The sequence below is a fragment of the Mizuhopecten yessoensis genome, unplaced genomic scaffold (genome assembly GCF_002113885.1).
Source record: "Mizuhopecten yessoensis strain PY_sf001 unplaced genomic scaffold, ASM211388v2 scaffold9157, whole genome shotgun sequence".
Lineage (NCBI taxonomy): Eukaryota > Metazoa > Mollusca > Bivalvia > Pectinida > Pectinidae > Mizuhopecten > Mizuhopecten yessoensis.
Genome location: NW_018407907.1, coordinates 123,643 through 142,002, shown reverse-complemented (window position 1 = coordinate 142,002; position 18,360 = coordinate 123,643). Strand labels below are relative to the sequence as shown.

Sequence of the window (18,360 nt, the reverse complement as noted above, 5' to 3'; positions counted from 1 at the left end):
ACCATACAAAACGGGCGTAAACTAATTATCCGGCTTTTGATGCTGTACGATAAGGTGGACATAACGGGCGTAAACTAATAAGGACATAGGTGGACATAACCCTTACACATATATATATTTTACTATTTCTATTCATTATAAACTAGATCCAGATATAAGGATTGGTATTTAATTCTGTAATAAATTGTTTTTATTCATGAAAACTGCAAGCGAGTATTGCTTTAACCGATTTGCGTTCATAAGTTTAAAAACGTCCAATAGATATTTTTATCTTCGAAATTTATAGACTAATTTTAATCAGTGTTTCTGTTGTCATTTTATCGGTACTTTTAGCGTAAACGGAGTTAGAAAAATTATACAAACTTGCCAAACCCCGAAGGCTATTCATTAATCATCATTAGGGTTCTCGGAAGGACTCTGAATATTCAATGATGTGATGTATGTTAGCTATTAGAGAGGATGACATGATGGTAAAAATAACTAAAAACACTCATACAAATCCTTTCGTAGTATTATCGGGGAAATATTACAAATAGCATGATTTGAAAATGCAGGACCATGATAATTTGTTACAGTACATGTAGGTCCTGTTGGACCTGTACAGTGTACTATTAGTTAGATGTCTTAAATGTTTAGAGCGATGCCTGGACCGGCATGAACATTGAAAAAATGCCGTACAATCCTCATATTAACATTCGAAATATCTAGTGATTATTTAACTAAATATAGATATTTAAGCATTGAACTGCTTTAAGTCGGCATTCATAGGTAATATGAATGCCAACTGGACAAAGGCAAATTCAATGAAGGGCGCTAGCACTTCATGTTGGATTTGCCTTTGTCCAGTTGAAGTTCATCTTGCCTATGAATGACAATTGAAAGCAGTTCAATACTTATATTAACCATTTTTGGAATTTGTTCATCTCAGAAAAAAATCGATTACACTTATTATTATTTAGCACTTAGTTCAAATAATGAATGTATCGTGTATGCTTGTTCAATGAATAGAACAGCCATCGCCTGGGGAGTTTCCAACGAAACAATTATGACGTCATCATTATTATGACAATCGGTCCATGGCATTCATAGCCTATATAAATGCCAACTGCATTTGGTAGGGTTATATAGTCCCAATGCCATTCGATGGTAAATATTCCCTTATATTTTCGATATTGAAGCGTCTGTGTCGTCAGCGCAAATAAGATTCACGGAACAACCTAACGTCATCAAAATGTTTGATTCTAACGGTCTCATGTTAATCGGGACGAGAGGAGAAGCTTTAAAATGACGCTGATCTAATTGCGTTCATAGCTCTATGAACGCAATTTCTCCTTGGGCCTGTTTGTTTATGCGGAACAACCGATACGTCCGTTTTTAAATGTAACATATATTTGGGTGTAAATATTGGCAGACCAGCAAATGTTTATGCAGGTCTTGTAAGATTTCGTCAAGGCTTGCCTGAAAGCAGCATCAGACTTCTAGGTCCGACATTGTTTGATAAACGAATAACTGTGGACCGACCGGTTGAACCGTTGATAGAGAAACTTGCAGTGGGAATGTAAATATAGGACTCTCGTTTGTTCCATACTTGCCACACCAAGGCCATAAGCGAGGCATTGCAAAGTAAATCGCCGAAAGAAATGAACATATAATAAATAGATAAATGGAAATAGTAAAAAATTAGAAGACCAGAAAGGAGAAAATGTACTGATATTAAAAATGTTACAATGGGTGCAGCAGATTAACTAAGATCGCCTTTACGCGTCCCAAAGTAGAGGGCAAAAAAGCACATCCTTTTTTCTGCAAGGGGTCCCTACGTTATTCGCCTCTCTTTTACAAATCATGCAGCTCCCATCAAAGATATAGGGCTTGGCCACAACGAAATATATATATATGACATGTATACCATATTTTGTGTGTGTTCCGGATATTGCCTTTTACATGTTTATTTAATGGGAGTTTCTGTATATACTAGCACTGTTTATAACTTGTATTTTAGGGCATTGTGGGTGAGCAAACAATGCATTATGGACAGGTCATAACCTTCATTTTCAGCCAGTGATCATTTAGTGGCCCACAGTTGACGTATATCCTAATAAGATGATTTCTGTCAGTTTGTTGACAATCCATGCAGCAACATCGTTCATCGATAACCAAATAATATGCGCGCCGCGAATCTAAGCGATTCAAAAAAAGTAAATTGTGTGACTAAACGCTATATTTGTTTGTGCCTGGTTTCAGTATTTAACTGTTTTAATTACAAATTTGCTCAAGAACTCGCCTTTCATTTTATCGAAGCCTAGAAGGGTCTAATTATCATTTTTGAGGGTCGAGCACGCTCCTAAAACGTCAATTGACACCGTTTCAAGGGGACCGCTAAACTAGACGGGTTCCTAGAAATGTGCAATAGTTGATTGTGGGTTCCAAACTCTCTTTTTTTGTTCACCCAAAAGGAGTTGGCCACGATTTTTCATTATTTTATATTGAATGCTCATAAGATTCCATAATATACATGTGTAGTCGTCGAGAATTTATCTCTCGTCTTCCAGATGACGGAAATATAATCTATATCAGCCTAGTGAATATATGCCTATTTTGAAGGCGGTACATGCATGGTCATGCGTAAAATAACTTCAAGCAGCATTTAACCATTTTGGCAATCCGAGTTAAGGCCAGATATTCGATTCCACTCCTATACTCTGACGGAATCGGTTTGCCATTTAGGCGAAGGTAACTTCATGTAAAACAAATACTCGCTCTTTTTCCAAATATTTTCTTCAGGTTTGTAAGTATGGATTATGAAAAGTTCTTTTTACAGAACCAATAAGATTTTCTATGTGACGTTTCGATGACTAGTTCGATATGCCATCTGGATACGCCGCACTGGGCCAGTTCTAAGTCGAGATGAGGGGGCTCAAAGACTGGCACATCTATGACCAAGTATTAAACAAGACGTAGCTGAATCGAGTCATTTTTATACATATATAACAACTATTGTACATACGCTTACAGCGTAACCGAATCGTACGATGGCCGACAGCTGTCGACAAAACACATTTGATACTAACTGTGTTTTGTACCTAAAAAAATCCATGTAATTGAGTACACAACACATTTAGTAAGTTCGACTAAACGAATTTCGTCGACAAATTATAACTATGCGATTTTGTGGACAACTCGTAAACATTTTACACCTTTGTGTGCATATTTACGCGTCACTGGTCATTTGTCTGATGACGGTGATAGTGTAAATATCGTACTAGTCATCGAAACGTCGCATAGAAAATCTTATTGGTTGAGTAAAAAGTAAAAAAAAAAAAATGCTCTGTATGCTAACCTTATTTATACAAAAAAAGCACACCGTAACTCTATATTTGACAAAAAGTACAATATAGTCACATATGATCAGGAGCTCATATGTAACGTTTACATTCCATTTACGACAAAACTACGATTCCAAAAAGGTCTGCACCACAGGTTGAAATTTCCACGGCTTCTGAAATACTGTTGTTCATTTTAGCGGCATTTTCAAAGTTTTTTTTTTTAATTGCAGGTTTGTGTCAAGGTGGAGGTCACAATAGCCAAATAATCACCACATAACTGTATTCTTTCTCTTTTTGATGACTACAATTCATTGTTGACGAAAAATCCTTCCCGCACAGACCAGACCGCCTCTAACGATCCATCTTATTTGCAGTGTCAATCACAGGGACCTGAGAATTCGTTACAGCTACATTTGGACCTTACGCATGCTAGAGGTTTAGATAAACTTTTGTATATGTAGTTATCACTTTATTCGGGTGGTAATTTTACCGGAAGTTCGTATATGACGTCACTCAGAGTGTCATTTTACCAAACCTTGATCAAAACCCCTAAAACTTGTAAAAATTACTCTAAACACCCCAGTTTAGGTCCAAATATAGCTGTTACAATTCTCAGGTCCCTGTGCTTCAGACACGGATGTTCATTTCGAGCTTAAACACCTGTGATGAGTCATAAATGTCCTTACGGTGTAATGAAAGTTTAAGTTGTTTGTTCAAATGATGTGAAATCAGATATTTTCGTGGGGCCAAAATTTCTTGGTTTCCTGACAAAACATCATTTCGTGGGTAAATACTTGTGGAGACAGTGTTATGGCTCCGATTGTGGTGTTATTGTTATTTATTACATACTTACTAATAAATACGGGGTTTTTGTATATGCGATACGACACAATTGCTGTTACCCATATCAGCCCTCGCCGTATCACACCCCAAAAATAACAGCCCCCGCCGTATCACACCCCAAAACCCGTATCAGCCCGCAAAACCCGTATCACACCCCTTTTGGAAATTTTCGTTTTCAATATTTCAAAAGAAAAATATATCATAATATAGTAGCTTTTATTAGTAAGTATGTAATAAACAGAATAAAGCATGTCTTTTTCCATATCACACCCGGTATAAACCCTCGACCTATATCAGCCCTCGGGCTGATATTGCAGTCTCGGGTTGATACTGGGTGTGATATGGAAAAAGTCATGTATTATTCTCTATATCTTAGGATGTGATACCAATGTTACGGCTTCTAGGTCATGATGTCATTGTTATGGTTTACATCATGGTGTCATTGTTATGGTTTACATCATGGTGTCATTGTTATGGTTTACATCATGGTGTCATTGTTATGGTTTACATCATGGTGTCATTGTTATGGTTTACATCATGGTGTCATTGTTATGGTTTACATCATGGTGTCATTGTTATGGTTTACATCATGGTGTCATTGTTATGGTTTACATCATGGTGTCATTGTTATGGTTTACATCATGGTGTCATTGTTATGGTTTACATCATGGTGTCATTGTTATGGTTTACATCATGGTGTCATTGTTATGGTTTACATCATGGTGTCATTGTTATGGTTTACATCATGGTGTCATTGTTATGGTTTACATCATGGTGTCATTGTTATGGTTTACATCATGGTGTCATTGTTATGGTTTACATCATGGTGTCATTGTTATGGTTTACATCATGGTGTCATTGTTATGGTTAACATCATGGTGTCATTGTTATGGTTTACATCATGGTGTCATTGTTATGATTTACATCATGGTGTCATTGTTATGGTTAAGACTGTGGTGTCATTGTTATGGTTTACACCATGGTGTCATTGTTATGGTTTAGACTGTGGTGTCATTGTTATGGTTTACACCATGGTGTCATTGTTATGGTTTAGATCATGGTGTCATTGTTATGGTTTAGACCATGGTGTCAATGTTATTGTTTAGTTATGGTTTACATCATGGTGTCTTTGTTATGGTTTACATCATGGTGTCTTTGTTATGGTTTACATCATGGTGCCATTGTTATGATTTACATCATGGTGTCATTGTCATGGTTAAGACTGTGGTGTCATTGTTATGGTTTACACCATGGTGTCATTGTTATGGTTTAGGCCATGGTGTCATTTTTATGGTTTACATCATGGTGTCATTGATACGGTTTACATCATGGTGTCATTGTTATGGTTTACATCATGGTGTCATTGTTATGGTTTACATCATGGTGTCATTGTCATGGTTTACATCATCGTGCCAATGTTATGGTTTACATCATGGTGTCATTGTTATGGTTAACATCATGGTGTCATTGATACAGTTTACATCATGGTGTCATTGTTATGGATAAGACTGTGGTGTCATTGTTATGGTTTACATCATGGTGTCATTGTTATGGTTTAGACTGTGGTGTCATTGTTACGGTTTACATCATGGTATCATTGTCATGGTTTACATCATGGTATCATTGTCATGGTTTACATCATGGTGTCATTGTTATGGTTTACATTATGGTGTCATTGTCATGGTTTACATCATGGTGTCAGTGATACTGTTTACATCATGGTGTCATTGTTATGGTTTACATCGTGGTGTCATTGTCATGGTTTACATCATGGTGTCATTGTTATGGTTTGCATCATGGTGTCATTGTTATGGTTTACATCATGGCGTCATTGTTATGGTTTACATCATGGTGTCATTGTTATAGGTTACATCATCGTGTCAATGTTATGGTTTACATCATGGTGTCATTGTTATGTTTTACATCATGGTGTCATTGTTATGGTTTACATTATGGTGTCATTGTCATGGTTTACATCATGGTGTCAGTATCATTGTTATGGTTTACATCATGGTGTCATTGTTATGTTTTACATCATGGTGTCATTGTTATGGTTTACATCGTGGTGTCATTGTCATGGTTTACATCATGGTGTCAGTATCATTGTTATGGTTTACATCATGGTGTCATTGTTATGTTTTACATCATGGTGTCATTGTTATGGTTTACATTATGGTGTCATTGTCATGGTTTACATCATGGTGTCAGTATCATTGTTATGGTTTACATCATGGTGTCATTGTTATGTTTTACATCATGGTGTCATTGTCATGGTTTACATCATCGTGTCAATGCTATGGTTTACACCATGGTGTCATTGTTATGGTTAACATCATGGTGTCATTGATACAGTTTACATCATGGTGTCATTGTTATGGATAAGACTGTGGTGTCATTGTTATGGTTTACATCATGGTGTCATTATTATGGTTTAGACTGTGGTGTCATTGTTACGGTTTACATCATGGTATCATTGTCATGGTTTACATCATGTTGTCATTGTCATGGTTTACATCATGGTGTCATTGATATGGTTTACATCATGGTGTCATTGTTATGGTTAACATCATGGTGTCATTGTTATGGTTTACATCATTGTGTCATTGTTATGGTTTACATCATGGTGTCATTCTTATGGTTTACATCATGGTGTCATTGTCATGGTTTACATCATCGTGTCAATGTTATGGTTTACACCATGGTGTCATTGTTATGGTTTAGACCATGGTGTCAATGTTATTGTTTAGACTATGGTGTCATTGTTATGGTTTAGACCATGGTGTCATTGTTATAGTTTATACCATGGTGTCATTGTAACAGTTTAGACCATGGTGTCAAATGGCTCTCTGATCATGGTGTCATGATCCCTTGTGGTCCCAATGTTTCTTCCTGTAGTTCCATTGTTATGACCCCATCCCCCCTCGTTGTTCTAATGTCACATCCCAAAGAAATGATCTGATCTGGCTTTTTCCTCAAAGACAATTTATCTTCTCTGATGTTTTGACTGATTATTGTTCAGTTTCGTAATGTAAGATTATGTCCTATGCAAGAACCAAAACAGGATGTAACAGGTGTTTTTAACTGTCTATGCACATACCGTAATTACAGAAAATAACAAATACAGACTCGACAAGCTTTTATTATATACATTTATTAAACATCCATCACGACCTGATCAATATTGTCCTGACCATAAATAAACTGTTACTAACAGATGTATGAACACATCAACACTGTTACACTGTAGATGATAGTGTACCATAATTGACCTCATAAGCACCCACTTAACATTTTTTTATTGTCTGAGCACCACATTCCTTTACAATATTTACCATTTTCAATTACTGCTGATGTTCTGCAATCATTGTATTTTTCCCCATCCATGAAATTCTAAATGTTACACTTTCTTACATTCTATGCACCCCCAGAAAAGAATCCCGAGGCAGCATAGCGGTAAAATTCTCTGGCTCTATAGCAGGATGTAGCTCCTTTGTAATCTTCAAAGGACAGATCTGTATTAGCCTAGCTTTCGTGCCTTCAATTTTGTCATGACTGATTCCAAGGGTGCTGAGAACAAAAGTGAGTGAAACCCATGGAATTTTGAGGATGAATTTTCTCAAATTTCTTTGCGTGCAGCCAGGGTGTTTTTAGATCAAATATGGTACGTAGTACAGTTAAGTTTCAATCTGAATAGACAGCGACTCTTACAAACTACAAACATAGAAATTTCGGCAGTGGTACAAATGTAGCTATAAAACCTTAAAGCTAAACTCATATATATATATATAAACATGTATCATAGTTTACCAGTAATAAGCCCACTGCTCAAGTGTTAAGCCCATCCAAATTTTCAACAGATTGAAAAACAATCATGCCTTAAAATGAGACCCTTTCACCACTGTAGAACATAGTTGACTCATCCAGATCGATGCATGGTAGAGTCTACTTATGTCGCATAGGGGGTGTAAGGGTTAAAGTGAATAACATCATTAGACATTACTTATTTTATTTTGTAAATAACGCAACAAGGTTATTATCTGTAAATTATGATATATCTATATAATTATTAAATTATATAGTCAGAGCCCTTGGACATTCAGACCTGTACTTAGCCAAACCAGGAATCGTCACAGCTGTATCAAAGCTTGCTGTGGGAACCATAGCTTCTACGTCTGATCATTTTATTTTCATTTTATTTTTTTCTTCTTAAAAATTTCAGAATATGAAAAAATTCAAAATTAAATTAAATCGACCAGACCTAGAAGCTACGGTCCCTGCAGCCATATCACAGCTTGGTGACAGAGAGGGTTGAAGTAATATTGAATGTTTATGGCTAGATCCTTTATGGAAATATTCCAGACAAAACAGAGTCTGATCAAATAATTAATAAAAAGCACACTTGTCTGCATATTCCACAAACTAGGTTTTTTCTCTTTCTGATGCTATATATAGGCTGTCTCACTTGGTGTACCTAGAGAAAATTGATACACATACTTTTTCCATGTCCAATCAGGGGGAAAAAAACCACCCGAACAATCTCGGTGAAGGGCAAGTTCACTATCCACTTCTAGCAAACAAACTTACAGTATTGACTAATCTTAACAAAATTTAGTAATATTATAAATGGTAAAAAAATCTAGTCAGCGGAATAAATTTTAGAAAAGAAAAGGCAAAATGTTCTCTTAAATTTCTTTACCTTTCATACCAGGACATCATCTACACAATCAAAACCTTTGCGTTTATTTCAGAGTCTTGGATCAGTACAGTAAAACCTTGATATAATGCCGAAGTTTTCATTGGCCACCTTGTTTACTTGCAGCATATTTCAATGCTTCTTTTTGTTTCCCTAAGAATTCCTTTAAACTTTTCCTTCAATTTATCGCCAAACCTCCTTACAACACCAAACTTTATCTGGACAAACGGTGGCAGTATAACGAGGTTTACTGTATAATTTTAATTGGTATATATATATATATATATATATATATCATTGCAAGTGCCCATTCTGCCAACAGTTGTGTTGGTACTGTTTATTTATATAAAACTTGCAGTCTTCTTTATTGATATATACAGCACGTAAAAACCTACACAATAACATGTAAATTATGATATAACGTATGCAGCCGTACATTATTTATCAGAATGCTTCAACCCTTTCACCCCTATGTAACTTCTGTAAACTCTACCATGCATTGATCTGGACGAGTCCATTAAGGTCTACAGTGGTGAAAGGGTTAATTACGGCAGAAATTGTCCTGATAAACAAAACATGACTTGTGTAGATTTTTTTTGTAAATGATCCTGATTTGGTCACTATAAAGCATTTTAAAGACAATTTCAAATCTTGCGATACAGTTTCTGCGTCAAGAAAAAAAAATGAAGGGTTCTCATTATGCAACAAATGAAAGGTGATAAATACATGGAATACATTTATTGTTGAGTAATTATAAGATATCACATTAATCACAACAGAGAATGTACGATGTCCTTATTAGGGCTGCAACAATATATCGTGCGAGGATACAGTGTATATTGTTATATGTTGTATACGGTACGATTCACATTTTTTTTGGAGGTCACAATACAACTACTACTATATTTTCCAGATTTTGTTATTTCTGAATTTAGTCAACTCATATCCATTCAGACATGGCGAGTGACAGCTCCAGCTCGGCATGCATGTTGAAAGTTGTAATTTTGTAAAATATCTTGTCTCTTTGCATCTACTTACTGTTACTATGTATATCGTCAAACATATTGTATCTTGACCACAGTATCGTCATACGCATAATACTAATGTATCGTCATGTTCATGTATCGTTGCAGCCCTAGTCCTAAAATTGTATACTTTCTCCCAGTCAACTTATGCACATTTTCGATAAATTCCATATTCTCCCAGTGTTCATTTTCGCCCTTCAAAAGTTATCACTTAAAATTGTATGCTGTATATCAATATTCCCCATCATGGTAAATTTGAAAACCTTAATACAAACAGACCATGCCATGTTTTCAAATATTTTGTTATTGCCATAACATGAATGATGATGCCAAGTTTCATCTGTGTGTATATTTTGTAAAACAGATAAAAATCATCTTTAGCTTATTACAATCTGTATTTAATAGAATACTGTATGCTGGGAAATTCTTCTGGGAAACTGTGACATCTGAACAACATGCTAGCAGCACAGATAGAGGTCAATTTGCTGATTAAATATGAGGCTTGAGACACTTTCACACAATTAAGGACACACAAAATGGAACAAATAAAATCAAAATTTTGACAGCTATGACACAATGTTTTAATATCACACAATGTGATATTTTCTAAGAGGTAAAAATCAATAACAGGTAGAGGACTTCAAAATATGATGAAAATTACAATATTTATGTGTAATAATTCACTTTCATAATTTCTGCAATGTGAACTGGAATCTGTAAAAGTATCTCATGGTTCCATAGCCCCCCCCCCCTCTTCCCACTTCTTCATCACAAAAAAAAAGAAGATTTTTCTCCAACAATACATATGGCCATGCCAAAAGAGCCAACATCAGCCTCAAATGGACGCTTTCTTTGAGATGTTGATAAGTCCCATCCCTCGGCTGCCCGAGTCTAAAGTCCACACAGTCATCACCTTAAAGTCCGAGTATAATGATACAATATAATCCATGGATTTATTTCGGGTGTCCCGTCCTACGACTGCCAGAGTCCTAAGTCGTGCGCACCGTTCTCAGCTATAAGTCTGAGTATAGCGACGAATACAATATAATCCATGTCACCTGTAATTAAGAAGGATATATATGTATACTGAAAGGATTCATGTCAGGCCAAATACAATATTGGTAGGTTTCAGGTTATATTTACATAACTGAAAAAATAAGGTATGCCATGTGAGTTTTTTTTTTGTCTTTTTTTTTTATTTTGAGGGGTTGGGGTGCGAGTATTGGTTGCTAATTCAAGAAATAACAAAAATCACCAAACATTGTCATTCAGACCTATTGTATTCATTTTTCATACTTTTTTCAGGTGTTTTAAATAATAATATTGCATTTAAATTTGGTTTCGATACCTGCCTGTGAAATAGAGAGGTGTCATAAAGACGCTTACGAATTTCGATGCGTTCAAAAGAGATGTTTAAGAGCATTAAATTGTTAGTGTCAGAGGTAAAAACTAGGATGGGTAGCTTAAGGGTGCCTGAAACAGACATTTTTTTTTGGGGGGGGGGGGGGGGGGGCTTTCATGTAGGACTTAATTTTACAACATATTTCAATGATGCACAACCTTTAGTTTAGGAAAGACGTTGAAATTTATTATAGTATTTGTTCAAATAAAAATATTCTGAAAACATTAATTTTGAGAGTGATGACAACAAATTAGGTATATATTATAATATGAAGAGACACAACTTACTACAAATGTGGAAAATGAAGTCATCAGGCCTTCCTTTAGTATCTCGGTGGGTCCTCCATATTCCTCATCATCAACTTTTTGGAAAATTCCGTAGTATATATAAATTACTCCACAATTTATAGCAAAAAATCTGCAAATAGAGAAAATATGTTTAGCTCAGACTATAATATGCAGGTTTGAAGTTTGTGTTTTTGGTGGGTTTTTTTGCAACAGTTATTTTCAGGATAATTGCAATAAAATGAACCTTGATTTTTAAATGCAAGCAAATACATATAGCGTTCCCATTAGACAAGCAATACAGCATGAATGTTTATTTACTAACTTTGTTTTCTGGTTCATTAGATACAGATAGTACATGTACATGTATCATTAATTTAATTACATAAAAAAAAGAGAGAAAAAATTGGATCATTAATTTAATAATGAAAAGAGAAAAAAATAAGCAGAATTCATTCGTAACATAAACAGACACATGGTAAGCTATATGCATCACTTTCACTAAGTATTGGTACCTGTACAAATAGCTGGTGTAATGTCAATAGAATTTAATAATTATTAAAATTAAAAATGGTAAACAACATTTTTGTATATACTGACCAAATTTATTGTTCACATTGTCTACCACTATAACCAGGAATATTTTGATAACTTTTAAAATGTACATAGTAAGATGTACCATTAACAGAGGTAATTATTTTTTTCAAAGCCTCTGCTAGGAGTCCAATCCTGTACCTCTGATTTACTAGTCTTATGCTCTATACCAAAGGAGCTAAAAAGAAACTTTCCCTAGCCGAGTTGGTAGGAAGCGACTTTTGTTTTACTAGGGGGACAGGAAAGAGCATCCGCCAAGTTTTCCAGGGGTCATATCCCTTCTTTTTAAAGTAGATATATATTTGTCAATATTTCCCGGGTCCCTATGTGGGCACCAATATAACAGAGGTCATTGTTTTTTTTCAAATCCTCTGCTAGGAGTGGAACCCAAGGACCTCTGGTTTGCTGGTCTTACATTCCACTAAATGAGCTTAAGAAATTCCCTCTAGTCGAATCAGTAGGAGCTTGCGTCTAGTATTTTATCAGGGTGACATGCATGTATATGTAGCTGCGATAATGTAGCTTTCTGACGAGATTTTTTTTTTATATATTGCATTGTGTAGAGGAGGCCGGGTATTTGTATTAGTACTAACGTATATGTAGCCTAAGCATGTCTCCTGAACATTTGGGGGCTCCTTTGTACAATAGACTTACATAACTAAAGCTATTATTCCTTTGAGTGGAAACAGGCCCCATATAAGACCTAAAACCATTCCAATAATCTGTCTCATCCAATAGATAACATCCAGGAACTCATCCTAAAACAAAGACAAAATAATCATTATACAATATGATAGTCATAGCTTCACAAAGGGACCAGTCGGTCTTGAAACGTTGTGACAAGTTTAAAGGGGCTATTTAGTCAAATGACAACCTGAAAATAGAGTCAATACTGAAAACGTATATCTCCTAACGAAAATTTACGTAGTTGATACTGACATGACCTGAAGCCAACATCCAGTGTGGTCAAATTCATCTTTTGGGAAAGCCGTTGATTAAAATATAGCTACAACAAAAATAGCGCAATATCTGGGCCTTTCAGTGAGAAGTTAACAGTCATGTACAGCACTACGCTGTTGACCGACATCACAGTGTCAGTTATGAGTCTGATTTCACACATAACACATTCTTGAATTTACACTTTACATCGCAAGCAAGAATTATAAGTATCATAATATATACCTCTAATCAGATATTTCTGTTTACATTTGGATATGAATAAAAATGATGAACAAGTTTAATAAGAGCATGCATGCACCGAGAGGGTTCCGATGGGAGAATTCCAAACTGCAGAAAGTACGATATTAATAGGTTTAAACCTAAAATAGATCACTCATTTATAATGATGTTTGTGATGCTGTAGAAGGTTGATTTTGATTCAGAATGAATGCAAGCGCATGTACTTGTATTCCAGACAGGCTAGGTGAATAAAGCGAGAAGTTACTTTCTCTCCCCGGCTGGAAAGATATTTTTGCTGGCTAGAAATTCATGAGATCAACGACAGCTGCCAAATTTTGTGACAAGGTTATAAAAAAAAATACTGCATTAAATTGTCCCACTAATATCTACATTGTTTGTGTATACGGTAAAATTCTGTTATAACAATACATAGTTCCAAACTGATGAATTTTATTGAAAATTATCATATAATTTACAAACAATATATTACAGTACAAAGTTTAATGAATAACCACAATCATTTTCAGCCCAATAGCTCAGAATTATGGTAGTAGGTACATATTAAGCTGGTACATATGTTACAGGAAAGACAATAGTGTGCTTCCACCAGTGATTGAACTCGCAATCCCTTGGTTCCTAGTCAGATGCTCTACCACTGAGCTAAAGGGAAATTCCCTAAACTCAAAGCTAGTAGGTGACGCACTCCCCCCTCCCTTTTTTTAATGTGTTGAACCCACCCCAACCCAGGTTATAAGTTATAACTGTTACCGCAGGGAGGGCCAAGGACACCATTTGTAACAGGAGTGCTTCTATCAGGAATCGAACCCTCAATCCATTGGTTCCTAGTCGAATGCTCAACTGAGCTATAAGGGAACTTATACTTTTCTCTTTCCTATTATCATGGAATTAGATTAGTTTTGTTATCTAAGTCCATGCTATGATACAGATATATTATTTAAGCAACGAACTGCATTCAGTTGACATTCATGATCAATGTGAATGCCAGCTGGAAATAACAAATTCAACATGAAGTTCAACATAAAGCATAAGCACTTAATGTTGAATATGTAACTGGTATTCCCAGTTGGTGCTGTATTCAACTAGCACGCTCATGCATGGAATCTGTCATCTACAAACGCCCAAGCTGGCATATCCAGTCTCAGATTGACTTTTCTTCATTTCCCTACTCTTATAACCGAAATATCAACAAAACAATAAAGACACCGCAAAATGCAATGCAAAAGTGGGGCATATTAATCTTGACAACCTTGTCGTCCCAAGCGGCTTCAGCAACAAACGCCTTCGAAAAAGTAGCCATCACACTGCCATTTCCAGTCGATCCATTCGGAATTTTGCTTTCCACATTGCGTTTCTTTGGAGACGAAGACATTTTTTGGATTGTGTTAATGAATGAATGCAGCCTCTTTCTGTTAAAACATCATACAAAGTGAAACTTCAGTTTGACCAAATTTTCCACGTTGATACAGGTTAAAAGCGTCGTTATAACTCGAATCAAAGTGAGAATAATGTTTGAGAAAGAGTGTGGTAAATACTTGCACGGAGAAAAATATATGAATCCGGATTGCATGACGTGTGGTCGTGATTTTTTTTCAAGTATGACAATATATCATTTTATAGGAAATATTCTTCTTATAGTTCTGTTTTTTACACAATGCCAATGGTCGAAATGTGTTACGACGGACTAAGATAATCCCGTGGTGTTACATAATAATTATTGTGGTTAAATTTTAATGTATATGTCTCTTGTTGTACCTCCGCAGCCTGAGAGGGACAATTATTTCTTGCACATTTTACTTGTTATGTGTGTCAGAATTGTTTCTCTTATTATTTTAAATAATTATATTAATCTCTTGTTTATATATATATATAGGAAATCTTTGGGCAAAGGATTAAGTAACAACGACAGTGCAGACAAAGAAATGTGTCAAATTTTCAGGGCGATCTGCCCCTTTATCAAGAAAGGAAAACGAAAATTTACATTTCACAACATAAAACAGAGAAAAGCAGTCGATCACCATGTGACAATAATACAATACAAAATACATAAACAAACAGAAGCTACTAATATAAAATATGCTGTTGTAATTGCATATCCCCTCGGTTAGCTAGTAACCGAAGGCTAATTATAGTAAATAATTAATCTTAAATACGTGAGTTAAAGTGTGTAAACACGGCGCTAAAAAACTTTCAGTGACGCGGTGTAATAGCGGACGGGGTCAGGCCAACTCGACCAGGTATAAAAATGAAGTCAAAGATGGAATACCTGGGGTAATATGATAAAAAAATGGATACAAAATATTGGTTCCCGGGTTATAAATACGAATAAACATCTTATTTAGATTAAAAAGCCAGATAAACTCACAAACAATTTGTGCCGAAAATGTCGTGTACAAAATCAACTTGTCAAAGACAATTTCGTCCACAGAAACTCGCCCCAAAAGGACCACTAACAATTTCGGTCATACAAACACTCGCCCTAAAACTGAATTAAAAGAAATATGACAGAAAATCAGAAGATTGCTAACTTATAATTAAATAAAGATTTATTGCAGGGTTGTACTTGTTAACAGTTTAACAAGAAATATGAAAAAGGATGATAAAAGCAGTCCCGGTCAAGTTTAGGGTGCAGGCTCTGAGCCAACGATACTGTAATTGCTGCAGGGGCTCCCACATGACACGCCTCAAGGGGTCAAGTATATGACACAGACAGTGAGCCAACGATCTTTCAAATAATTAATTAGATGTTGACAAATAAACTGAAAAGAATAAATATGATAAGATAAATAACGTCCCTTAAAGTGAGTGAGTGGGACCTTCGGTAGCCTATAATTGTAACATACTGCAAATTTTGCTATATATAACAATGCATCAGAGTTAGCCTGAAACTGTTTTGTATACATGTGGCAGATCATTTTTCGTTCATGCAAAGAGGGTAGCTGGTCTGTAGCTGGTTGATCCAGTGTCGTTCCCTCAAGTCGAGGCGCTGTTGGTCATTCAAACTTTGGCAATGGTCGACGGGAACAACCTGCATGGCCTGCTAAGTGTTGAAATGTCTGGCTACCGGCAGGTCCTGGCGTTTCTGCTTGATGGAACTGCGGTGGTTGTTGATTCTGAGATTAAATGGAGTTTGGGTCTCCCCGACGTACTACATCTGGCATGTAGCACAAGTGATCAAGTAAATCCCATTGGCTGTCTTACATGACAGTGACTGAAGTATGCGGTACCTCTGTCTGTTGATTTCACATCTGAATGTGTTGGTGGTGTTGGTGTGCGGACAGAGTCTGCACACCTTACTGGGACATGTCTTGAATTGACCAGTGGTAGCAGTATAGTGGTAGACGTTGGTAACTTACCGCTGACTGCCATGTCTTTTATAAGTTTTTTTTGGTTTGTAACAGTTTTCCAAAAAATGCCAGCAAACTCTCCTCTGGATCTGCCTACTGTATATCATCAAACTGTTTGAAAGTATATATAAATATTAAAAGTACAACTTAATATAACAAATAGATCATTTCGATTATGTTTGAGTAATTATAAAGGGCGACCCAAGATAAGCTTGACGAACAGAATATCACCCTTGCGCTCTATATACACTGGTGTATGCTTTTGATTTAAACATATTTTGATTTGTATCTAATATACAAAAGGGATTGGGCACAAGTTGGTCGATCGATCGATATTCTTGTTAACGCACGTCTTCTGTAGTGGACATAGTCCAGTCACAAATGACTCTGGGTGATGACCAGTCACTTGAATATTAAACCATGGACTCGAAACATACAAAATCTTAATTACAAAATACACACAAACACCATTTTCTTTATTGAATTTTTGACAACAGTAGTTGTTTGTCTGTTATTCGCAATTGCATTCACTGGGCTGTTACTTTAGATGTGCTTATGTTGAAGTTTAATTTCGTCTGCTGATATTTTGAAATAAAGCATTGTGTTATTTTCAATAAGAGTAGCATCTGATAATGAAGTGTTAGGCATGTCGTTCACGAGGAACAACACAGGTCTAAGGACACTCCCCTGGCGGCCACCGCTGGTAAAAGTTTGAGTCTAGTCTGTTATTGATCCGTGGCGTCATATTTCTGCAAATTCGACCGAAATACTTTGCGTTGTAATCCGTAAGGTTCTAGTATGTAGGCGGGTAGTCCGAATTATTCTGACGTTTTATCGACTTTTATATCGGTCTGTCGTCGGTTAATCGACGACCCACCGATATAAAAAGTCGATAAAACGTCAGAATGATTCGGACTAGTAGACGAGCAGACCACATGAAACCTCTTCGAACGCCTTACAATAAAATATTAGCAGATAACGTCTGATGTTTGGATGAAAGTTGTCAGGTTCTACCTTCCTGTCATTCGCGATATCCAGGGGTAACATTCACTTTCGCTCTCTACATCCCTGGAATATGTCATCGAAAAATTGAAGGCACGAAGATAGCTGTTTGATTGGTCTCGGGTAAAAAAAAACCTAACCAATCGCTAGATTGATACCTTGAAGATTACAGAGGATAGACGCCCGACTTCATAGGCTGTCAATTTTACCGTTACATGACCGCGAGATTATTTTGATATACATCTTCTCGTCTCGTCCACAAGGTGGTGCACATGGGGCCTTCTATTTTGCTATGACATTTCCCAGGGGTGTAGAGAGCGAAAGTGAGCGTGACTGCTGTAAATCGAGGATGCCTTCCTGTACGGGTTGAATCATTTTATTGTTATGGTGGCAAATTCATTTACTATATTGTGGATTTTGTAAGACCACTTCTGACTTGGGGCCCCTTTCGCGTATCCAGTTCAACCAGTTTATTTGTTTTTAAAAGTAACATTTGCGGTTATACATCCTAGCGGATCTACAAAAGTTTATGCAGGCCTTGCAATGCTAAATGTCAAGGCTCGTCTGAAAGCAGCATCAGATTACTAGGTCCGACCTTATTTCATAATTATCCCGGACTGATTTTATGGATAGATTTATACCGCCGTCTT

The 18,360-nt window shown here is 36.2% G+C and overlaps 1 protein-coding gene across 1 annotated transcript; it reads right to left on the bottom strand.

The window, feature by feature from the left end:
- Positions 1-9,660: 9,660 nt before the first annotated feature.
- LOC110457467 (uncharacterized protein C20orf24 homolog) lies at positions 9,661-14,855 on the bottom strand. The gene is made up of 4 exons (XM_021508764.1): positions 14,611-14,855; positions 12,819-12,922; positions 11,574-11,703; positions 9,661-10,942 (listed from the first exon to the last, which is right to left on the bottom strand). Exons 1-4 carry the CDS (start codon positions 14,731-14,733, stop codon positions 10,898-10,900), a joined length of 402 nt encoding a protein of 133 aa, XP_021364439.1. The 5' UTR covers positions 14,734-14,855; the 3' UTR covers positions 9,661-10,897.
- Between the last annotated feature and the right edge of the window lie 3,505 nt (positions 14,856-18,360).